At 42.9% G+C, this 25,601-nt stretch overlaps 1 protein-coding gene across 1 annotated transcript in view; it reads right to left on the minus strand.

Annotated features, from left to right (window-relative positions):
- Positions 1-1,135: 1,135 nt before the first annotated feature.
- The window catches only part of LOC110537509 (polypeptide N-acetylgalactosaminyltransferase 10), a 136,926-nt gene continuing 112,460 nt past the window's right edge, over positions 1,136-25,601 (minus strand). Inside the window, exons 5-12 of the mRNA XM_021623602.3 lie at positions 19,533-19,718; positions 19,151-19,334; positions 15,446-15,563; positions 11,264-11,371; positions 6,435-6,656; positions 5,934-6,050; positions 4,745-4,894; positions 1,136-4,357 (exon numbers count right to left, since the gene is read on the minus strand). Of these exons, the coding sequence (XP_021479277.2) occupies positions 4,193-4,357; positions 4,745-4,894; positions 5,934-6,050; positions 6,435-6,656; positions 11,264-11,371; positions 15,446-15,563; positions 19,151-19,334; positions 19,533-19,718 (1,250 nt within the window). The 3' untranslated portion in view covers positions 1,136-4,192. The remainder of the gene's footprint in view (positions 4,358-4,744; positions 4,895-5,933; positions 6,051-6,434; positions 6,657-11,263; positions 11,372-15,445; positions 15,564-19,150; positions 19,335-19,532; positions 19,719-25,601) is intronic.

Raw genomic sequence — 25,601 nt, forward strand, 5'->3', positions numbered from 1 at the left:
ATCTTGACCATGTTTTGTTATAATCTCCACCCGGCACAGCCAGAAGAGGACTGGCCACCCCACATAGCCTGGTTCCTCTCTAGGTTTCTTCCTAGGTTTTGGCCTTTCTAGGGAGTTTTTCCTAGCCACCGTGCTTCTTCACCTGCATTGCTTGCTGTTTGGGGTTTTAGGCTGGGTTTCTGTACAGCACTTTGAGATATCAGCTGATGTACGAAGGGCTATATAAAATAAATTTGATTGATTGATTGACCTGTGGCATTGTGTTGTGACAAACTGTATATTTTAGTGTCCTTTTTTTGTCATCAGCACAAGGTGCATCTGTGTAATGATCATGCTGTTCAATCAGCTTCTTGATATGCCATACCTGTCAGGTGGATGGATAATCACTGCAAAGGAGAAATGCTCACTAACAGGGATGTAAACAAATTTGTGCATGAAATTTGAGCGAAATTAGCTTTTTGTGCAAATGGAACATTTCTTGGATCTTTAATTTCAGCTCACAAAGCATGCGTTTATATTTGTTTCATTGTGAACAGTAGGGCAAAGGGGCTGCCATAGGACAGCCACAGAATTGGCCACTTCTAATTGCCCAGGAAGCTTTCAGTCAGGGGTCTCACCCTCAAAGAGGAAGAGAGCATCAGATGAGTCTGCCAGTTTCCTTACCTCTGTGGTCACCTGTAAGAGGAGCAGGGAGTCCAGCCCTTCAAGAAGCCCAGGCTGCTGCAAGCTAGAGGGCAACACTCTGAAGAAAAATAGGAAGTATGAGGACAGTGGCATTTCCAATGTGCTAGTCCCAAGTGTATTTTCGATCTCTCGGAAGAGGACCTGGGATGGGAATTAGCCAGTGGCTCGTTTAAACTATAGTCGACCAAACAACTTAAAAACTGTATTTGTTTTGTTTGTTGTTACAATTATGTTTTGTGTTGTTTCAACTACAACCAACCATGGCCCACATATGGTGAAATTGTTTAAGTATTATTAAATTACTCAATGAAATTGGAAATAAAAATATATTATTTCCATGATCTGCATGTCCTTGTTTCTTCAAATTTGAGATGGGATTTGACTATTGCTACATACAAATTACAAAGTTATTCAAGAACAGCATTCTCTCAGTTTACTATACAACAAATAATTCAAATATAGAAACATTTATTTTACAATTTCAGCAAAAAATATTACACAATTCCAGTTTAGTTGTACACAGTGTTTTAAAACACCTAAATACACTTTTACAGTCATTATGTCAGTAGAAAAAAATATTGGATATTCATGATACAAAATGTACACTTCCCTACAAATAAAAATTGCATACACATGTACATAGCATTGTGTGAATGACCAACAATGGTCTTAAACATTACACACTTTTATTTAAAAAAAGTAGTATTGTCTTCACATTTTAGCTCAATATTGAATTCCAACACAAGATCATGAAAAAATTGCACTGTATAAAATGTCGCTTAAAACCACAATTACATTTTTTTTTACGACTTCCAACCCAAGTTATAAATCATGACATAATCAAAATAAAATGCTCTTTACATGTGCAATGGACAGGGTCAATGTACTGAAAATATCCTTGTTCTAAACAGCCTACTAAGTATTCAATAAACTGCCATGGATTTGGGGGGAGTCTTACCACCTTTGCAAGATGATCATTCGTCAACAGGTACAACAACCCTGTTTACTCCCTCAAGACACAAACATAGCATTACTCCATAAACGCCAATGCTTTAAAGTAAACATGTTTCGATCGATCCATTCTGGCATTGCAGTCCTGGACTGTCTGGTGGAGCATTTTAGGAGAACATAGATCAATGTATCACAAGAGAAAAAGCATAAATCAAAATGGGGGTTTTAAAGTTTCCATCAATGGACATGGTCTCATTTCTTCTCCCCGCAGTGACGGTTTGATTGAATTCCAGCCATAGTTCAATTATAGTAATTTAAACCATGTGAAGTTATTTTGCTACTTCACTAATAATATTAGTGTAAAAGAGAAGGGACAATTCATCAACTAGCACAGATATAATCATCAACTAGCAAAGATATAATATTTATGTTAGCATAATTGTGAAATCTATTTAGCTGGAATAGCCAGACATTCTATATTTTGGATTGCAAAAAGAACACGCAAAACTCAAAGACAGGGATAAAAAACAAATAACAAACAAAAAAAAACTTGTTCAATGTCCTCAAAAAAAGTGTTTTGAACAGCTTTGGTTTTCCATACATGCTGCTTACTTGCCTGGGTAAAACTATGAACATTTATAGAAAGTGAAACCAAAGAAAGTGAGCAATTTTGCATTCCCCAGCCAGTCCTACATTTCAGTTTAATAAGAAGGGACATATACAACATTATTACACGATTTTGCAATAAAGACCCTTCATAAGTAAAGTTGAACAAAGCCATATCGTGCAGCATCTCTTACCAATGTGCCACGTAGATTTTCTCTTATAGAACTTCTCCAAATTGTCTCCACAAAGCATGGAAGGAACACTTTTAGTTGAAACTGCTGACCAACAGTTAAAATCTACAACACATACTAGTGTACTGGATTCATATCGATTTCTGAAAATGTAAGGAAGATGGTTAGATTAAGGAAGGGTGTGATCTTTGCATCAAGCATATTACATACTCTACTTTGGAATTATTCCTGAGGAGAAGAGGGGAACAAAAACTTAACTACACAGCAGGCAATGTAAGCAGTCATTCTGAACAACATCCAAGTCAAAACTTTGCATTAAACGAAGACAAAACACTTAAAGAAAATGTGAAACGCTGAGAAAGTAATAACGCGACAAAACCTAAACAAAGGAAATCAATATTAATGAATGCTTGCATGTCCAACTGGGTTTTGATGATAACAACATGGCATGATGGTGACATGTCACAAACATAAACAGGGTCTTTGCAGGGAAGCTGTTCACTTTTAAAGGCAGGAGAACACATAGTTTGCTAGTCTCTTCAACTATTCACTATCATTACATATACATAAGTGTTGCAGAAACCCATCCATGGTTAAGAGCCAGTGTCACCTCAGATGGCCTGCCTCTCCACTATCTCAGTCAGTCTGAGACAGTGGAGAAGTTGGAGGACTGAAATAGGGCACCAGGCCATGCCAAGTCAGACCAGGCTGTATACTTTTTCTCTCATCCAGCAAGGCACTAAGATTGTCATTCAAGTTTATCATTGCAAGTGCTTAATGCATTTAAAACACCTATAATACCCATCACCAACCCCTCCCCCTGTGCAAACCAGTCTAGAGACACTCCTGATGAGTTTGGGAAGCCACCAAGGTCTCTCTACTGTCTCAGTGCTGCTGACCTCAGTATGTTTTTCTGCCACACGGTTTAGTGTTTTCGTAATGAGGTCGTTCCAGAGACTGCCTGGGATTATCCCAGAGGGATAATAGTTAGAGCCCTTACAGTTCCCTCTCTGGACATATCACCTGGAAGAGATCCATCATTGGCATCAAATCACAGCTCTTCGAATAGACAAAGTGCTGCTACTATAGTATTATTCATTCAAATCCAAAAATGTACTTCTTAAAAGATGGGGGGCTTTTCTTTCCCTTCTACATTTGGACAGTTTGCCCAACTCCACTTTTGATCAACGCAATAAAGAGGAAACCAAGAATGAGAAACTGCTAGCCAAGTGAGCACAGCAAGAAAACAAAAACAAGAATCAACACGGCGCTTTGCAGAGAGTGGTTGTTTCTGGCTGGCTTTACCCAAGTGTCAGTCTGGGTTTGGTTCAGCGAGAGTCTCAGGGGGGCTGTCAGAGCAGTGGCTCCAAATCAGGAGAATGGAAAAAGTGACTGAGTAAGAGGCGCACTCACGCAGGGTGATGGAGATGGACATATGGGCAGAGACACCTGGGAGATGCACGGAGAAGCAGAGCGGAGCGTGAATAAGTAAGTGAGACGGGCAACCTCAGAATGGCCGTGCCAGACCTAATCCCATTGACGCAGGAAGTCCCCGCCACCACAGAGAGCGAGCCTCTCAGGCGCCATACTTTCTCCATCTCCCAATAACTGATGTGTCTAGACTGGCTTGCCAATGCTACCCCCCCCCCCCCTTTCCCCCCCAGACCCTTTTAGAGAAACAACAGCCCACTTCTGTCTTAGTAAAACAACACAGTCCCTGGGTGAGTGGTATTCAGGTTCAGTGCTGACCCCTACTGGTCTCAGTTGTTACTGCGGTTGAATGTCTCCAGCACTGTGGTGTTGGTCTTCTCAAACACCCACTGCTGGCTGGGGACGCTGGGGTCACACATGTTCATAAACACCTTTCTCTCTGTGGGGTTGCTGTCGATACAGCTGTTACTGATGTGGTGGTATAAACTTTTATCCTACAGAGATAAAGGGAGAGAAAAGAGGTGAGCGAGATGGCAATGATTATTTAATTAGTGCATTTAACTGAAAATATTTTCCAAATTAGGTACTTTTAAAAATACATATTTATTAGCCTGCATGGAAAACTAGGAGTCATTTGTTTCTAACAGGATACACCAAACTTAAAAGGTGAATGTCTAGGAGTCTATCTAGGAGAAAACTGCCTTATCAATGAGTAGCAGCTGTGTCATTTCATCAAAAGGAGAAGGAAATACAAAGGATCAAAAATACATCTTGAAGCTTGCTCAGCTCGAGCAAAAAAAGTGCACCATAAGCAACTCACAAACTTGCCTTTTCATACTTGGAAAAAGATTGTGTGTGTGTGTGAGAAAGAGAGACCTTACCTTCCTGTAGCGCCACAGCTGGTTGCCCTTCATGCCGTGGCAGTCATACAGGGTGACGGGGCTGTTGTGGGAGATGGCATCAAAGCACACCTTCTTAGTGTGCATGGGGTCCCCCACGCGGATGTCCTCCCTCCAGCCAAACGTGAACACCTGGAGTGGGCAGAGACAACCTGGATCAGAACACCTCAGGAGTGGGGCCCCCACTTCCAGCTCGCCTCTTGGAGCCAGTGTCACTCCTGATCCCACAGGGTCCACAGGGCAGGCATTTTTTCTAGCCCAGTACTAACACCGGATTTAACTCATCAAGCCTTTGAGATGTGTTAGTAATAAGCTGGAACAAAAGCCTGCACACCTTGTGAGTCTTCAGAACTAGGGTTGAAGAGAACTGCCCTGGGAGTTCCAACATCGGTCACTGCCACGGGACGTTCACTCATAGGGAACAAAATAGTTGTTTGGAAGAGGCTCCTCTGCTGTAACATTCAAAAAGCCCCGGCTTGGACTGTAGCCAGAAAGAGCTCTTTGATTTGCACTGATGCTGTTTGTCGTCCCAGCATTGAATACAAATTGCAACCATGACAGAGATTAAACTACAACAGCCTTTTAAATTACTGTAATTAAACTGTCAAAGCACAGAGCCAGAGCAGGCAACTTAGAAAACAAAGAGAAAATATGGCCATCCATCAACATTCGGTTATGAGCTCTTCTAAAAATTATTTGGGATGACAAGGGGAAAAAAATGGGACTACATTTGAACAGAAGAGATAATGAAGGTGTGTGTGTGTGCGTCTGAGTGAGAGAGAGTGTGTGCCCCAGTGAGTGTGTGTGGGGGTTGGTTCTTCTAACCTTGTGGGGACCTAAAATGCACAAAAGTCCCCACAAGGATAGTAAAATTAGGAACATTCGCCTCCGTGGGGACATTTCCCATGTCCCTGTGAGGACGATGGCTACTTTAAGAATAGGGGTTAGGTTTAGAGTTAGAATTAGGATTAAGTTTAGGGTTACTGAAATACATTTTAGGTCCCCACGAGAACAGAAAAACATAACGTGTGTGTGTCGGTAGTACTTATGAAGGCAGAAAGAGGTCTGTACACAGTACAAAATTAAGGTTAAGTGTATGCAAAACTAGAGAAAACTAGCACGTTACAGCAAACAGATGTCTGTATTTAGTTGTGTGTACTAAGCTCCTCACCTGTCCATGGCTCCACCCAGCCTCGCCCCGCCCCTTAAGACATGTCTCCAGGCGGATGGGCGACCCAGACGAAAAGTGTTTATTCTCCATGCACATGCCACTGCCTACGTTGCGCAGCTAGAACACACAGAAGCAGACAAACCAGTTAACAGAGAAAGACAAATGTCATCATTCCATACTAGTCAGTGTATTAACCACTGACTAGAGCTCTGTCTGGATCTCTCAGCACTATCTGTCAGTTCTCCTCTTTAGTGAAAAAGTGTGATGAGTAATGAAGACGAGGCTGTGGCAGGAGCTTGGCCTTTTGACAGCTGATGTGACGAAGTGACACCGGGCTGTCACAGGCCAGACACGGTCTCTCTTTCTCTTCTAACTCTTCTCTCTCTCCTACTTACTTTCTCTCCATCTACGGTCTCGCTAGCGCTTATCTCAATCTTCTAACTTTTTCTCTTTCTAGCTTTATGTCTCTCTCTCTAAAGAAACTAGTAAATTGATGTGTACCTCTCCCCAGGCGGCAGCAGGGGGCTCCACAGGTGGGTAGTGCTTGGGCAGGTCCCAGGCCACCTCTGTCATGAACCACTTGAAGCTCTTACAGTTGAGGCTGCTCCTCAAGTCCTTCTGCACAGTCATGTCTCCTGCTGACAGGTGCCTGTACTCTGGCCTTCGCTGGTAGATATATTCAGCATACTCATCCATCCACACCTCTGCCACTCGCTTTAGGTTCTGTACAGAGACCAAGGGAGAAGAGAAAGGGTTAAAACAGTGTTGCTCCACAATGACTGTAGGAGAGGGATGGATGCATGGTGCCAGTCTTCTGGGGTCTTGTTGACTACTGGATGGCTGAACAATAATATACCGAACAAAAATAAGCGCAACAGGCAACAATTTCAACGAGTTACAGTTCATATGAGGAAATCATTCAATTCTATGGATTTCACATGACTGGACAGGGGTGCAGCCATGGGTGGGCATAGGCCAACCAATCAGAATAAGTTGTTCCCCACAAAAGGGCTTTATTACAGACAGAAATACTCCTCAGTTTCATCAGCTGTTAGGGTGGCTGGTCTCAGACGATCCAGCAGGTGAAGAAGCCAGATGTGGAGGTCCTGGGCTGGCGTGGTTACACATGGTTTGCCATTGTGAGGCTGTGTGGAAGTACTGCCAAATTCTCTAAAACAACGGAGGCTTATGGTAGAGAAATTCATATTAAATTCTCTGGCAACAGCTCTGGTGGACATTCCTGCAGTCAGCATTCCAATTGCACGCTCCTACAAAACATGAGACATCTGTTGCATTGTGTTGTGTGACAAAACTGACCATTTTAGAGAGGCCTTCTATTGTCCCCATGCTGTTTATTCAGGTTATTGGTATGCCACACCTGTCAGGTGGATGGATTACCATGGCAAAGGTGAAATGCTCACTAACACAACATTTTAGGGAATAAAGCTTTTTGTACCTAGGAAACATTTCTGGGATCTTTTATTTTATAACATGGGACCAACACTTTACATGTTCTGTTTTATACTATTGTTCAGTATAATACCACATTTATTTTAGTCAAAGACAGGTTGAGGAGGGTTTAGGGGATGTGCCTGTGGGGTAGAGTTGGGCGATATGGAAAAAAATACATATTGCGATAAATTGCCTGAATTGATGAGATAAATAGAATGATAAGTTTCTAGCATTAATGTGCACCACCGTTTAAAATGATCCTTCAAACTACTACTACTAGTTTTATGGTTGTAGCTACCAATTGTCCCATTAACAAATCACCAATATTAGCAAACTTATTTCATTTCAAACTTCACATTTCTCTAGTATAGGCCACTGAACATTATCAGAAAAATGCGTGAGATAAGTGATAGGTGTCGATCATTTTTGGTTTATTGTCCCAACTACTGTGGGGTGGTGCTGATGGCGGTGTCTAGGAGAGGCAGCTGCAGTCAAGTTTTGGGGGAGCAAAAAAAAAAGAAGCGGCGCCGCAGGCCAGCAATTAATGTCTCTGACTCTGAGTTACACCCTTTTCTCTGAGCTCACTTCAAAAAGGAACAAAAGGAAACCAGAATGATGCTAAACACAAAGCTGTGCTTAATAGGCACTTTCTATTTTAGGTACAATATTCACCCCACGATCATTCACAGATTTCATTCTTTCGGCATCATGTTATGGAAAATCAATCAATAAGAATGTACATATTATGCATGTATTTGAACTATTGCATTGGCGGCCATTTCTAACTGGAGGCCTTTTTGCTTATGTCTTTGTTGCTGCGTCTCCTTTCTGAAGAAATACATGAACAATTGACCCGACTCCTCAGTCATTAACATTCCTCACTCAGACAGAACAGGCCTTCCTCATCTGAGAGACTATTCCCCCATGGTGGGGGAACACAACACAAAAATGAACCCCCCAAAAAAACAGGCCAATAGTTTTCAATTACACATTCGACCAAGCCAATGGTGTGGGCAAGGATCAGCATACATAATGGATCGTTTCAGCTGCATTCCAAAGGTTTCAAAAGAATGTGGAAATGCACTATATATACACAAAAGTATGTGGACACCCCTTCCAATTAGTGTATTTGGCCATTTCGCCACACTCGTTGCCGACAGGTGTATAAAATCGAGCACACAGCCATGCAATCGCCATAGACAAACACTGGAAGTAGAATCGCATTACTGAAGAGCTCAGTGACTTTCAATGTTATAGGACGCCACCTTTCCAACAAGTCAGTTGGTCAAATTTATTCCCTGCTAGAGCTGCCCCGGTCAACTGTAAGTGCTGTTATTGTGAAGTGGAAACGTCAAGGAGCAACAATGGCTCAGACGCAAAGTGGTGGGCCACACAATTGCACAGAATGGGACCGCCGAGTGCTGAAGTGCGTAAAAATCATGTGTGTCTTCGGTTGCAACACTCACTACCGAGATCCAAACTGCCTCTGCAAGCAACGTCAGTACAAGAACTGTTCGTTCGGAGCTTCATGAAATGGGTTTCATGGCCGAGCAGCTGCACCACAAGCCTAAGATCACCATGTGCAATGCCAAGCGTCGGCTGGAGTGGTGTATAGCTCGCTGCCATTGGACTCTGGAGCAGTAGAAATGCATTCTCTGGAGTGATGAGTCACGCATCAACATCTGGCAATCCAATGGAAGAATCTGGGTTTGGCGGATGCCAGGAGAACGCTACCTGCCCGAATGCATAGTGCCAACTGTAAAGTTTGGTGGATGCAATAATGGTCTGGGGCTGTTTTTCATGGTTCGGGCTAGGCCCCTTAGTTCCAGTAAAGGGAAATCATATCGCTACAGCATACAATGACATTCTGGATGATTCTGTGCTTCCAACTTTGTGGCAACAGTTTGGGGGAGGCCCTTTCCCGTTTCAGCATGACAATTCCCTCGTGCACAAAATGAGGTCCATACAGAAATGATATTTCGAGATTGGTGTGGAAAAACTTGACTGGCCTGCACAGAGCCCTGACCTCAAACCCATTGGATCGCCGACTGCGAGCCAGATCTAATCGCCCAACATCCGTGTCCAACTTCACTAATGCTATTGTGGCTGGATGGAAGCCAGTCTCAGCAGCAATGGTCCAACGTCTAGTGAAAAGCCTTCCCAGAAGAGTAATAGGAGCAAAAGGGACCAACTCCATATTAATGCCTATGATTTTTTTTTATGAGACGTTCGACGAGCAGGTGTCCACATACACTACGTGACCACAAGAAAAACAAAAGCATATAACTTATTTTCAAATCTAAAGATTTTGTACCTGCAAACCTGTTTAAAACCTCTTTGGGCTAGGGGGCAGTATTTTGACGAACGGATGAAAAGCGTGCCCAAAGTAAACTGCCTGTTACTCAGGCACAGAAGCTAGGATATGCATATAATTGGTAGATTTGGATAGAAAACACTAAAGTTTCTAAAACTGTTAAAATAATGTCTGCAAGTATAACAGAACTGATATGGCAGGCAAACCCAGAGGACAAACCATAAAAAAAACTAAATTCAGCCTACCACTGTTTCCAATGGCTGTCATGTTTATTATGAGTCGAAATCCTCCCAGATTGCAGTTCCTAGGGCTTCCACTAGATGTAAACAGTCTTTAGAATGCATTTCAGGCTTGTTTTTAGAAAAATGAACTAGAATTTGTAGTTTTTCTAAGTGGCTCCCATTTTGGCTGAAGTGTTTTCATGCGCGTGGATGAGAGCGCATTCTTTGTTGTTTATCTCCGGTAAAGACAATAACGATTCTCAGTCTTAAATGTTATTGTTTATTTACGTATTAGGGTACCTGAGGTTTGATTATAAACATTGTTTGACTTGTTTGGAGAAGTTTATTGGTAACATTTGAGATTAATTTTGTAAACATTTTGAATGAGTGAAACCGGAGTTTTTGGAGATATAAAGAAGGACTTTATCGAACAAAAGGACCATTTGTGATGTAGCCGGGACCTTTTGGAGTGTCAACATAGGATCTTCAAAGGTAAGGCATTTATTATATTGCTATTTCTGACTTTCGTGGTGCACCTGCCTGGTTGAAAAATGTTTTTCATGCTTTTGTATGCGGGGCGCTGTCCTCAGATAACCGCATGGTGTGCTTTCGCCGTAAAGCCTTTTTGAAATCTGACACAGTGGCTGGATTAACAAGAAGTTAAGCTTTATTTTGAAGTATGACACTTGTATTTTCATGAATGTTAAATATTTCTGTCATTTGAATTTCGCGCACTGCAATTTCACCGGATGTTGTCAAGGTGGGTCGCTAGCGGAACGCCTGCTCCAGAAAGGTTAAAGTGTCTTTACAGCGTATTCCTCATCAAGGTCAGTTATCTAGCTTTGTGTAATTTGGGGACAAAACCAATAGGGGGCCGTATCACAAGGACAAAGAAACCTTGGAAGAAAAGCAGGGGGGGGGGAAAAAAACAAAGGCATTTGTTAAGTCTCTTTTTTCTGAAAGCTTACGTTGTTAAAACACAGCGCCAGGCGAGGCAGGTGCATGAGGTTAACAATTCACCACCAGAAAGAAAAGAGGAGTTTCTCACTCGTTCATTCCCACTTGCGGGCCTGACTGTGGAACACAATCAACATTCACTTCAAACACTCCACAGCATTTCTGATGGGTGTGACGAGAGTGGGTGGGTTTGTGGCTGCAATATAAAGGTGTCCAACTATTGCAGAGAAACTCAGCAGAGATGAATGCGCTCTTCACTAGACGCTTTAGACAACAAATTCTGCAACATATGTTCCACATTCTGTGGCATTTTTATCTTTGTAGATTCCTTATGAAGAGGAGAAGTGAGAGGAAAAGGTGGGTCTAGGAACCAATCCAACACTCACTCTGGCCAGGCTGACCCCGCCGGGGACCTTGTAGGGAACATACTTCCTGTAGATGTGACCCACCCTGGAGCATGGGATGTCCTCCATACGCCCACCACACATCCACACCTGAGGGGGAAGAGAAAGAGAGAGCAAGAGAGTGAGGAGAGGGTAGAAAGAGAGAGAGGCTTAACACAGACAGCTGTGTGGGGATCATGGCATCACTGCTGTGTTAGTTTGTGTGTCTCCTGTGTCTGCCCTTGGTGTGTAGCTGTGAACAGTGTGAGGACATGAGAGGCTGACAGGTACTAGGCAAGCAGGGAGGGAGAAAAGAGAGAGTGGCTCCAGAGGGAGGGTTTGGAGGGAAGATAGATAAAGGTAGCAGGGAGGGAGGGAGGCAGGAGGTACGATTAGCTATACAGTGAAATCACCACCATACTGACAAGAGAGTGAGACTATTACAAATGCCTCCTGTGGTTCTTTGGACCAACACATCAATTATGACATATTTAGAGCAGTCCTGGCTAAGACTGAAGTAAAACCTGACAAGTCTGAAAATGTGTAGAAATATGTACAGTAGAACTATAAGACTGCATGATGCCGAACTCAGGACTGAAATGTCACAGTTTCAGCAGGTAGTCACCTGGAATGCAATTAAATTAACAGGTGTGCCTTCTTAATGCATTTGAGAAAATCAGTTGTGTTGTGACATGGAAGGGCGGGGGGTGGGGGGGGGGGGGGGGTACAGAAGATGGCCCTTTTTGGCCGGATGGCAGAGTGAAGGAAAAGTAGCCAACAATTGCTCAGCATGTGGTAACTCATTCAACGTCGTTGGAAAAGCATTCCAGGTGAAGCTGGTTGAGAGTATGCCAAGAGCATGCAAAGCTGTCAAGGCAAAGGGTGGCTATTTGAAGAATAGCAAATATATTTTGATTTGTTCCACACTTTTTTGGTTACTACATGATCCATATGGTGTTATTTCATAGTTTTGATGTCTTCACTATTATTCTACAATGTAGAAAATTGTAAAAATAAAGAAAAACCCTTGAATGAGTAGGTATTCTAAAACTTTTAACCAGTAGTGTACGACTGGGAAAAATCCACTTGAACGCCCCTCCAACTAGTAATTACTCAGATTTGTCCTATATGTTGACCTCTAACGTCACCTACTAAGGACATGGCCTTGATAATAGCATTTTCAGCAGTTAAATGTAACAAAACATTATTTATAGAAAGCAATCTATTAAAATGTTTTTTTTTTTTTTAACACTCATTTGTTAAGCATGATTACTGTACTTTTAGTTTCTCAACAAGTTCAAAGCATGTGAACACATCCAACTGGTATTTACAACTGGTAATTACCACCTTCCCACTTGGGTATGTACGCAGCACAAGATCCATTGATAGATGGGCCTTATGAATGTTTAATAGCGGCTGGGGCTGGCAAGCCTTGGCGTTCTCGGAGGCCAACCGAGCATGAAATATACTTCAACAACTTGTGTTGCCAGGCTGTAGAGGCATGGAAGGAGGCACGCACACACACACACAATGTACAAAGCTGTCATCAAGGCAACGTATGGCTACTTTGAAGAATCTCAAATATAAAATAGATTTTGATTTGTTTAACACTTTCCTTTGGTTACTACATGATTCCATATGTGTTATTTCATAGTGTTGACGTCTTCACTATTATTCTGCAATGTAGAAAAACCCTTGAATGAGTAGGTGTGTTTTTTATTAAAAAATAAATAAATGTGTACACAAAAACTATAAGGGGGTTTGAAAATGATGCAGACAATTACATTGATAGAAGCCACAATCTGCAATATTAAAGCTGATCTACCCCCTAAAAAAACAACCAAATAAATAGAAATAAACCGTGAAGTGAGCGTTACCGGTACTGGAGCGAAATTAGAGCGGGCGAGAAGGCCTACGCTCCAGACTTTTGGAAACTCAATCCGCACTCTCCTCTCACATAGTCTGTCTAACTGTTTTTGTGCTTGCCAGTTAAGCTAGCAGTTCTAAGATGTTAGCAGCCAATGGCTAGCAGTTTCTTCCTGCCGATAAAAACAGATGATTGCCATAATGTTCTTGAGTCATTACTGAATAATTTCATGTAACAAATCAAACATTAACCCTTGTTAACAATGCATGGTAACCTCGCCAACATTTCATTTAAGACACTGCGTCTATTTGAATCGGGCACTTATTTGCTGAAATGTGTGCCACTGCCCAGCTATTAAAAAGGGACACGAGGCTATTTGAGACTGCGTTTAATTTAAGTTTTAGGGTATATGTGTTCGTATAGTAAGCAAGGTTTGAAGTGACTTTGTTTTAGTCAAATGTTACATCTGTTTGGGCTTCTTGAGGTCAATTTGCAGTCTACAAATTATTTGTAATTATGTTTCGGCCCTCTGACCATCGGCTGAATCTAGTTGATGATCCCTGCATTCGGGGAATACAACATATCTGACCCTACAACAGAAGTTAGGGGTAACTTCATCCAACTCCTATCAGTTCAGCATCCAAGGCAGGGTCACTTTGCCTGACCTTTGAACCCTGTGCCCTCCCTGACCACCACACTCCACTTGGCATGTTATGTCTTCTCTAAAAACATATATATTTAATGAGAAAGTTCTTGCAGAGTGCATTCTGTGGATTAGTGTGCAGCGCTGCTAATCCCTCCCCCTCTTGACGACCTCTAAAACCACTGCGGTACGGAGCAGGGTGGGCAGTCTACAATAGAGAACCTATAACACACTACAGCCAATGACAGTTACCAAAGCAGCACTCCATAACCTTTTTCTCTCTCCCTACAGCGGGGCCTAACATATGCATTTGTCAACTGAGGGGTGGGTTTATTTAGAGTTGATTAATGTTTGTGGTTACATTTACATTTAGATAATACTTTAGCAGATACTCTAATGCATTCGCCTTAAGATAGCTAGGTGAGACAACATATCATAATCGTAGCAAGTACATTTTCCCCCAACAAAGTGTTTATCAGCAAAATCAGTGCAAGTCGGCCAGGACAAGTGCATGTCTTTTCATTGGCTATATTACCAAAGTATCATCTGACAGCAACAAAAGGAATATTATTTTGTCTCTGCCATGGTATTATTATCCTTTTATATCAGTTTCTCTCTGCATTCCAACAGTGGAGTCACAGCATTACATCGGTAAAAGGCTACAGAAAGATCTGAGTGAATTCTGGGCCGCTTTTTAACATTTTGGTCTCCGTCCTATTCCCAGACCAGGCTTGAGATCTGTCAAGAGACTAGAAGGCGAATCAACCTTTCATTTGACGAGAGGAAGGATGAGAGGATGGGTTGAGCTGCACCCTCTCCAAACTTTACCCAGGGTTTCATGTTTTAATGCAGTATTTTGGCCAAGCAGAGGAGTGCCACTGACTTTCGGCAGACTTTACTTAGACTGGCAGTACCACTGAGCTGAATATAAGTGAGTCTACAAGAGCCTTGCTTTAAAACCACAATTAAATTATTTTGATGAGCTTTCCAAAACACTTTAGCTCCAAAGGGGAAGAGGAGGGCTGGGGATTGAAGACAATGGAGAGACTAGTGCTTTACATGTGTACGAGTCCACATAATAAATGGCTATCTTATGGAATAATTCATAGTGAGGCAGAACTCTAAAGCATAATCTAATATGGTTTCTGAGTATAATGGATGTAGGAGCTCTCGGCAAAGCAGAGCAGATTTGGACCATGAGGTGAAATCTAAAACCAACTTCCACCATTGCCTTAGAGCTCGTTAGTTAATGGGCTTCTGATAAAACTAGGCAGCGGGGGCTGGTCCTGGAGAACTACGGGATGTGCAAGCATTTGTTCCAGCCCAGCACTGACCTACCTGACTCAACCTGGCATCTTACCCATTCGCCATTTAGCAGACACTCTTATCCAGAGCAACTTACAGTAGTGAGTGCATACATTTTTGTACTTGTCCCCAGTGAGACTCAAACCTACAACCCTGGACTTGCAAGGGCATGCTTTACCAACTGAGCCACACAGGACCAACTTATTATGTGTTATTAAGTGTTACAGTTGTACTAGGGTTGGAACAAAAGCCTGCACACCCTGTGCATCTCCAGGACAAAATATACAAGAACACAGCTGTAAGTCAATAAGGCAATCTTTCCAAAAACAACAAAACCGTCTTAATGTCCAGTGTCATTGTGGCGTTTTACCTTGAAAGAGATCTCATACTGCTCTCCTCCCCAGATCTCCAGTCCTGTGTCATATCCTCCCAACTCCCAGAACCACTTTCTGTCCACGGCGAAGAGTCCACCAGCCATCACAGGAGACCTCAAGGACAAGAGGGGGGGGGGGGGTATACAATGCCAATACCGGTCACACTCATACCCCAACATGATTACACTGTCCTTTAAATCAAATCACTGGTTTCAGACCAGCCAAAAGGACAGGAAGATATACAAATCAAAAGTGTGTAAATCAGTGAGGAAAGGTGGCGGCAATGGCGGTTTACAGTCGTCTTTATAGACGGTGCCAGACGAAGGCTTTATAACGCAACTAGACTCAATTTGAGAGTTATGTGCACCAGGCTTAGCTCTTCCCGGGGGTTCTCTGAACAACACAGAAACAATTAAACCATCAACCACGGCTGAATCTGACTGGCATAATATGTGTCATACTCAATGCATAACGGGAAACAATGACACTCCAGCTCCACTGTAGGATCGCTTTCCTCAAGTGGCTTTGAATGAAAATCAGGGCCTGAGTCTTGCTGTGAACCCCAAGGATGTACACAGAGTGTACAACACAGCCTGACCAGGTGAATCCTGGTGAAAGCTAGTCTTATTGATGTCACAATCCACTTCAAATCAGTGTAGATGAAGGGGAGGAGACAGGTTAAAGAAGGATTTTTAAGCCTCGAGACAATTGTGACCCATTTCAGGAAACTAGGCGTATGTCGAAGGTCACTACTTCACACGATCGCCACTTGAACGTAATGTAATTCATGTGCCTTAATAACAAACTTGTATGCCATCTGTAAATCCGAATAAAATTATAAAAATTACGAGCCTAGTTGGTTTAGCCACAGAAAAAAAACAGCAACCTTTCTGCTACCAATGATTGGCTGAGATAATTGGCTGACATGCCGAGAGATGAGTTCGGATTGGTCTGCCATATATTAGCATGCTTCTGTTTATTTGAGCTGGTTAGTACGTGTAGGTAATCCTGTCTAACGGGGCTTTTTCAAAAATATGTTGTTTAGTAGAACTGCATAAGTGTTGGTCTCCACCTTCTGGAGGACCGAGTTTTGAAATCAGTGGAATGAGAGTATGATAGGTAAGGAGAAAACACCGGTCTCCGGATTACATTCTTCAAACTGGGCAACCATGGCATCCGTGACAGAGAGAAGCGTCCAACCATGATGTATACGGACGGGTAAGATATTCTAGCTAGCTACATTTTCAGATATTACACATTTATAATTTTGACAAAGTCATTTTCATTTCAAGTTAAAGTGTACTGTTAGCTAGCGAGCTAGTGTATGAGCTTATTATTCGTTTCTCAGACATTTGCTTGGCTAGTTATAGTCTAATGTTTGCTAGCTAACATTGAACCTGGTTGATTAACTACCTGCCGATTCATGCAGGGTAGTAACGTCATGAGTTGGGATTATGGTTCATTGTTTAGCTAGTGGGCTACATGTCTTAACAAAAGACTCCACTATGCAAGTAACCATTTTGTGTGCATTTGTAAATACAGTCTGGCCATCTACTCCGATTTCAAAGCACTCTCGTTTGAGTGTGCCAGAGCGCAGAATAACTGAAGAATTTACGAATGCTCAATACCCGTTGAATATGGCCGGTGTCAGTAAACGTCGGCAAAAAAGTATAATTAAATGGTTGCCAGTGGCACAGTTACAGCCACCAACGCTCCGGATAACATGAAAACTGCCTAACCAGCTGGGGAGTTCGCTCATTTGTGTCTGGAAGCTAGCTTGGCAAGCTAGCAAGCTAGTCAATGTTAGCTTGGGTGCTTGATTGCCGCTGTGAGGTCAGAACGTTCGGATCAACCCTTAAAGAGATGGGTTGGGCTAAAGCTTAAGAGGGTGTGAACGATGCTGAATGGATGTAGACAAAGTGCTCTCCAGTTGGTATCAAAACAATAAAAAGGCAAATTCTTAAAAGTGAGGTTAAAAGTTTATTAACTTTCAAAGCAGAATTACTTTCCCATTGTTCCTTAAATGCTGTGCATGATATGCCATTTTGTAGCTCTGTCTGCTTTCATCCAACGTAAAAAAACACAATTTCAAATTTTGATACATAAGACTGAATCGAGGCGGTTGGTTACAATTGAGACATGGATTATGTATGTGTGCCATTCAGAGGGTGAATGGGAAAGAAAAGGTTTAAGTGCCTTTGAACGGGGTATGGTAGTAGGTGCCAGGCGCAATGGTTTGAGTGTGTCAAGAACTGCAATGTTGCTGAGTTTTTCACACTCAACAGTTTCCCCATGTGTGTCAAGAATTGTCCACCACCCAATGGACATCCAGTTAACGGCAGGCCAGTGGTCGAAAATGGGTAATTGATGAGAGGACAAAGGAGGCTGACACGAATTGTGTAGAGCAACAGACAGGCTACTGTCCATGCCCCGACAGATAGAGGCTGTTCTGAGTGCAAAAGGGGGTGCTGCTCAGTATTAGGAAGGTGTTCTTAATGTTTTGTACACTCAGTGTACATAGTCAAGTCAAAATGTGTGTGTGTGTGTGTCAGAGATACACATTTGGCTAAGTATTAATTATGTGGGGTGGAAAAGGGTAGTCATTTGCACCTCCGTGATTTGATGAGCCGTCACTCTCTGGACATTCAAACTCTTCTGACGGGTTCTAATAAGTCAGAGTTGCAGACAGGTAATGATGAATGTAGTGTTTATCGACGGCCCGTAAAGGCAGACAGGATTTGAGGGGACACACTGGAGAGGTGTCCCTGAATGGAAGGGCTGTCAGAGGGAGACAATTAAACAGGCAACAAGGTGTCCAAATGAGACACACTACTGTCTCCATCTCACATTACAGGCACTCCCAACAGAACAGGCCCTGGCAACACACACACTTCCCGCATGAACGCCATGGGCTGTCATGGATACCAGTGGTCCCCTCCATCTCTAAATTGGAGGCAGAGATGAACCATCACTGGATTGATATTGGAGGGGGGGAGAAAAGTTTGACATTTCACTGACTCATGAGAGAGAGCCGGACAGGGAGGAAGACAGGCAGGCACACATCTGGGTCCTCCGTTAGGATGACAGGCAGAAAGTGGGAGGCTGGAAGCTCAGAGCATTCCGGGGCTTCCCAAGCATTAGGAAAAATCCTGAAGTAGCTAGAACGGTAACAGCCAAGTTCAGTTTTTTTTTATCATCCAAGGGCAAATGGTTCTGTTTTGGAGCATTCAAAAAGGTAGAAGTCTTTGGCAGTCAACAACCGTGAACCTGCAGGCTGCACCGCACAGATAAGGAAGGAAGGTAACCGTGGAGACAGGGATGTTTTATGTAAAGCACTTATCAAAATAGGTCTTCTCGTCCGACGTTACTCCCTCACTGGTGCCATGTCATTCCTATTCCACCCCTCCCTCCATCCCTCAGATTTTCATCATGCTATCCTGTATCACTGTAAGAATTAGAATCCCATTTAAATCACAATTTAGTTGATATTCCCAATTTCTGTCTATTGACCTCCAAGGGAGCGCTCACAGAAGCGTGGAGCCCAGGGAAGCCTAGCCTCATCTTGCAATGAAAGAGGGGAGCATATTGTCTAACAGGCCAGTAGCCATGGAGTCCTTCACACTAGCAAGGACTTGACTTTTATCCCCCCCATGTGCTGATTTGCTAGGCCCTGATGTGTTGTCTGGTCCAGTAATACTCACTCGAAGGGTTCGCTAGAGTCCTCTTTTGACAGCTCAGAGGGGATGGGGATGCGTTTGTAGTACATCTCCCAGTCAAATGCTCCTCGCATGGCGTCACCGGCCTGTGTCTCATAACCAAAGTTGTCATGGTCGATCACGTCGATCATCGGACAGACAATGGACTTCCTGTTTGTGGCGATACGGTCTGAGAGAGCGAGAGAGAAAGAGGTACACGGCCAAAGTCAAACAAACATCAGGGTTACCGTGAAATGTCCCCCCTTTGGACAAGGTAATGGGCACATTGTACAGATCAGTAATTTTATTCTAGTATATTCATCTACCACAGAATCACCAGAAAGCAACTCCATAGCAAAGCTCAGTGTGTTCTAACAGAATGACTCACCCAGCAGTGGGGGCAGCCAGTTGACGTTGGCTTCACAGTGCGAGTCGAGGAAAGTGATGACCTCTCCCTTGGCGGCTGCCGCCCCCAGCAGACGTGTCCTGATGAGCCCCTCTCTCTTCTTGGTGCGCAAGATCCTCACCTTGGGCATCCGCACCATGTACTCCTCCAGAGACGCCTTAAGGTGCTCTACAGGGAGAGAGACGAGTTACAACACACAGAGAACATGCATGCAGACACACATATTCACACTGCATCGCTTTAGTAAGGACTCCAGGAGCCCTGGAGGACACATCCATCCACGCAAAAGGACAAACACACATATGAAAACAGATTTTTTTCAGGTGCTTTGTGGACAAGGAGAGATTAACATGCACCTGGAGAGTGGTTAATGAGGAACGGTGTGCATAAAGACATGGCCAAAGAAGACCTTCGACTGCTGCAGCGAGTGCTTACAAAAGCATGCTTCCCCACATGAATATAAAGAAAAAGTCTATAGGCATAACAGACATGGACAGCTGCTTCAACAAACATGTCAAAGGGCTCTGACGCTGATTTTTTTTTTACAAGGAGCACATGTGCTCCTAAGTCGAAAAATGTAGGAGCATATACAGAAATGTAGGAGTACAATGAAAAATATTCTAGGTATCAATCCATTACAGTCTAAGCCAGGGGAGGGGGTTCTACAACGGCTCATTTTGCTATTTGATTATTGAATTTTAATAACCCTTGAAGTATCAAAATAAAATAAATATTTTTTTTTATGAAACATTTATTTTGGCTTTACTGCTATTAGGCCATAGAAATGTATTAAATAACAGATTCACAAAATGGACCAACAGATAGTCTCCTGAAAGAATCTAAAGGAAGTTTGTTCTTAAGTGTGTCCTATATCTGAGTGATAAAAAATATCAGGAAATAGATATGTAGATATCTATAGATCTATCTATATAGATATATCTACATCTATATCCATATCCACATACACAGTGGCAAGAAAAAGTAAAGGTGAACCCTTTGGAATTACCTGGATTTCTGCATAAATTGGTCATCAAATTTTATCTGATATGTTTCTTGTCTATATTGAATACATCATTTAAAGATTCACAGTGTAGGTTGGAAAAAGTATGTGAACCCCTAGTCTAATGATAGTCTAATGACAAAAGCTAATTGGAGTCAGGAGTCAGCTAACCTGGAGTCTAATCATCAATGAGACGAGATTGGAGATGTTGGTTAGAGCTGCACTCACAAAATTTGAGTTTGCTATTCACAAGAACCATTGCTTGATGTGAACCATGCCTCGAACAAAAGATCTCAGAAGACCTAAGATTGTGAATTGTATATTTGCATAAAGCTGGAAAGGGTTACAAAAGGATCTCTAAAAGCCTTGATGTTCATCAGTCCACGGTAAGATAAATTGTCTATAAATGGAGAAAGTTCAGCTACTCTCCCTAGGAGTGGCCATCCTGCAAAGACGACTGCAAGAACACAGCACAGAATGCTCAATGAGGTTAAGAAGAATCCTAGAGTGTCAGCTAAAGCCTTACAGAAATCTCTGGAACATGCTAACATCTCCGTTGACGAGTCTACAAATCAAATCAAATTTTATTTGTCACATACACATGGTTAGCAAATGTTAATGCGAGTGTAGCGAAATGCTTGTGCTTCTGGTTCCGAAAATGCAGTAATAACCAACAAGTAATCTAGCTAACAATTCCAAAACTACTACCTTATAGACACAAGTGTAAGGGGATAAAGAATCTGTACATAAAGATATAGGAATGAGTGATGGTACAGAGCAGCATAGGCAAGATACAGTAGATGGTATTGAGTGCAGTATATACATATGAGATGAGTATGTAAACAAAGTGGCATAGTTAGTGGCTAGTGATACATATATTACATAAAGATGCAGTAGATGATATAGAGTACAGTATATACATATAGATATGAGATGAATAATGTAGGGTATGTAAACATTATATTAGGTAGCATTGTTTAAAGTGGCTAGTGATATATTTTACATCATTTCCCATCAACACTAAACAAGAATGGTGTTCATGGGAGGACACCACGGAAGAAGCCACTGCTGTCCAAAAAAAAACATTGCTGCACTTCTGAAGTTTGCAAAAGTGCACCTGGATATTCCAGAGTGACTGGCAAAATATTTTGTGGACAGATTAAACTACAGTTGAGTTGTTTGGAAGGAACACACTGTGTGGAGAAAAAAAAGGCACAGCACACCAACATCAAAACCTCATCCCAACTGTAAAGTATGGTGGAGGTAGCATCATGGTTTGGGGCCGCTTTGCTGCCTCAGGGGCCTGGACAGCTTGCCATCGACAGAAAAATGAATTCCCAAGTTTATCAATACATTTTGCAAAATAATGTTAGGCTATCTGCCTGCAAATTGAAGCGCAACAGGACAACGACCCAAAACACAGAAGAAGCCATTCTGTTGTTGATTTACAACAGAAGAAAATATACAGTGCCTTGCGAAAGTATCCGGCCCCCTTGAACTTTGCGACCTTTTGGCACATTTCAGGCTTCAAACATAAAGATATAAAACTGTATTTTTTTGTGAAGAATCAACAACAAGTGGGACACAATCATGAAGTGGAACGACATTTATTGGATATTTCAAACTTTTTTAACAAATCAAAAACTGAAAAATTGGGCGTGCAAAATTATTCAGCCCCCTTAAGTTAATACTTTGTAGCGCCACCATTTGCTGCGATTACAGCTGTAAGTCGCTTGGGGTATGTCTATGAGTTTTGCACATCGAGAGACTGAAATTTTTTCCCATTCCTCCTTGCAAAACAGCTCGAGCTCAGTGAGGTTGGATGGAGAGCATTTGTGAACAGCAGTTTTCAGTTCTTTCCACAGATTCTCGATTGGATTCAGGTCTGGACTTTGACTTGGCCATTCTAACACCTGGATATGTTTATTTTTGAACCATTCCATTGTAGATTTTGCTTTATGTTTTGGATCATTGTCTTGTTGGAAGACAAATCTCCGTCCCAGTCTCAGGTCTTTTGCAGACTCCATCAGGTTTTCTTCCAGAATGGTCCTGTATTTGGCTCCATCCATCTTCCCATCAATTTTAACCATCTTCCCTGTCCCTGCTGAAGAAAAGCAGGCCCAAACCATGATGCTGCCACCACCATGTTTGACAGTGGGGATGGTGTGTTCAGCTGTGTTGCTTTTACGCCACGTTTTGCATTGTTGCCAAAAAGTTCAATTTTGGTTTCATCTGACCAGAGCACCTTCTTCCACATGTTTGGTGTGTCTCCCAGGTGGCTTGTGGCAAACTTTAAACAACACTTTTTATGGATATCTTTAAGAAATGGCTTTCTTCTTGCCACTCTTCCATAAAGGCCAGATTTGTGCAATATACGACTGATTGTTGTCCTATGGACAGAGTCTCCCACCTCAGCTGTAGATCTCTGCAGTTCATCCAGAGTGATCATGGGCCTCTTGGCTGCATCTCTGATCAGTCTTCTCCTTGTTTGAGCTGAAAGTTTAGAGGGACGGCCAGGTCTTGGTAGATTTGCAGTGGTCTGATACTCTTTCCATTTCAATATTATCGCTTGCACAGTGCTCCTTGGGATGTTTAAAGCTTGGGAAATATTTTTGTATCCAAATCCGGCTTTAAACTTCTTCACAACAGTATCTCGGACCTGCCTGGTGTGTTCCTTGTTCTTCATGATGCTCTCTGCGCTTTTAATGGACCTCTGAGACTATCACAGTGCAGGTGCATTTATACGGAGACTTGATTACACACAGGTGGATTGTATTTATCATCATTAGTCATTTAGGTCAACATTGGATCATTCAGAGATCCTCACTGAACTTCTGGAGAGAGTTTGCTGCACTGAAAGTAAAGGGGCTGAATAATTTTGCACGCCCAATTTTTCAGTTTTTGATTTGTTAAAAAAGTTTGAAATATCCAATAAATGTTGTTCCACTTCATGATTGTGTCCCACTTGTTGATTCTTCACAAAAAAATAAAGTTTTATATCTTTATGTTTGAAGCCTGAAATGTGGCAAAAGGTCGCAAAGTTCAAGGGGGCCGAATACTTTCGCAAGGCACTGTACCTTCTGGAGTGGCCCAGAAAAGAGCCAAGATGGCGTAGCAGTCAGATGTCTTTGTCCTGTCGTGTCCCTTGTATATATTGTTTAACATATTTTTCTTTGCATATCTTTTAAAATATTTTGCTAAACCTCAACATCTAAATACTCTCCTGCAACCCACCTCACCCAATGTAGAGTGGATCTGCTTTTTTTCACTAAAGTATCTATATTTACTTCGGATCTGGAATCCCTCAACTCAAGCTAGCCAGCTAACTACCAGCTATCAGTCAGCAAACCATTGCGAGCGGTCATCAGCTAATCTTCAGCTCGAATAGCTCTTGCCAGTTCGAACAACGTGACTCTAACCAGAGCATAACGGACCTATTATTTTTATCCCCGGATTCCCACCGCAAACTGAAAATTTCCATCTGGATCTTCACAACTAGCTAACCGCAACCCCGGATGACTACTCCTGGCTAGCGTTTCCATCCACTTTGCTTGAAGCTAGCCCGGCCAGAGCTCCTGTGCTACAACCGAAGCATACTCCTGGGCTACAATATCCGGACCCCTTCTACAGCCGGTACGGGCATGGAACCCCGCAGATCCCCTTCGACTGGAATACCGTCATAATCTGCCCGAGGACTCCAACAGGCCCCTCAGGCGCGACGCCCGCTGAAGGCCCATTATGCTAACCAGCTAGGCCTGCTAGCTACCTAGAGCTACTTGGAACCCTACTAATTCCACGACCGGTCTATCGACTTCATCGCATGAAGAGGCAAAAACAGACTTAACCCCATCGCGACGCCCCCCAAAGGCTAACTTTCTAGCCCCTGCTATCTGCTTGCTTGCTAACCCGGCCTGCTAACTGCTAGCCTGCCCCGGTCTACTAACTGCTAGCTTGTTTAGCCCCAGCCTACTAACTGTTAGCTTGTTAGCACAGGCCTGCTAACTGTCTGAATCGCCGTGTCCACAGCCTGCCCAACCACTCACTGGACCCATATTTATTTTCAATCTCTTTTCGATTTTTAATTTGATTATACCTTCCGGTAACCTGCCTCACCCAATGTGATACAGAATCGCTATTATTTTAAATTGTACATTCACGAACCTCCAGAAGCTAACCAGTTAATTATCTACAAGCTGTTTAGTCATTGTTAACCACTGCTAGCGGCTTTTACCTTCTGCACAGCCAGCCCTGTTTTTAGCCTGGATAATACTCGCCAGTCTACCAGTTTCTTACTCTCTCCACAACAACGCCGGATTCCTGCCGGAATCCCTGGACCACTACTTCTGATCTTCACAGCTAGCTTGCACCCAGTACTGAAGCTATCCCTGAGGCCCACCTCCCGGCCTACTCAGCTGTTCACCCGAACCCCACTCATACACGGTTAGAGCCCAATACTCCACCGGATCCTTGCTGTAAACTCTGGACCTTGGCTAACGCCACTGCCACGAAGCTAGCACCAGTTAGCCAGGCACATCTCCCTGCTAGCAAACTAAATTCTACAATACCTCTTTCGCCATCTGGCTTGGATTCTCTGTCGACCACCACGACTGGTCTGCCGACGAATACTCCATCCGCTGTGCCTTCAACTGGCCTCCGTTTGAGCAGACCCCCCCTACCATCCTCGGGCTACTAACTTTAAACGCTGTGTCGCCGCGTGCTAGCGTAGTGGCGGCTTCCCTGTTCCATCTACTGCTGCCCCCTGGACACTAGGATCACTTGGCTACAAGCTGATGCCTGCTGGACTGTCCATTAATCACGGTACTCCATTCTGTTTATTTATTTTTTATCTGTCGGCCCCAGCCGCGAACTCAGGCTCTGTGTGTAGTTAATCCGACCCTCTCTGCCTAGTCATCGCCCTTTTACCTGCTGTTGTCGTGTTAGCTGACTAGCTGTTGTTGTCTCACCTGTTGTTTTAGCAAGCTCTCCCAATCAAGACCTGCGATTACTTTATGCCTTGCTGTATGTCTCTCTCAAATATCAATATGCCTTGT

This window comes from Oncorhynchus mykiss, chromosome 12 (assembly GCF_057628025.1).
Source record: "Oncorhynchus mykiss isolate SJ-2025 chromosome 12, ASM5762802v1, whole genome shotgun sequence".
Taxonomy (NCBI): domain Eukaryota; kingdom Metazoa; phylum Chordata; class Actinopteri; order Salmoniformes; family Salmonidae; genus Oncorhynchus; species Oncorhynchus mykiss.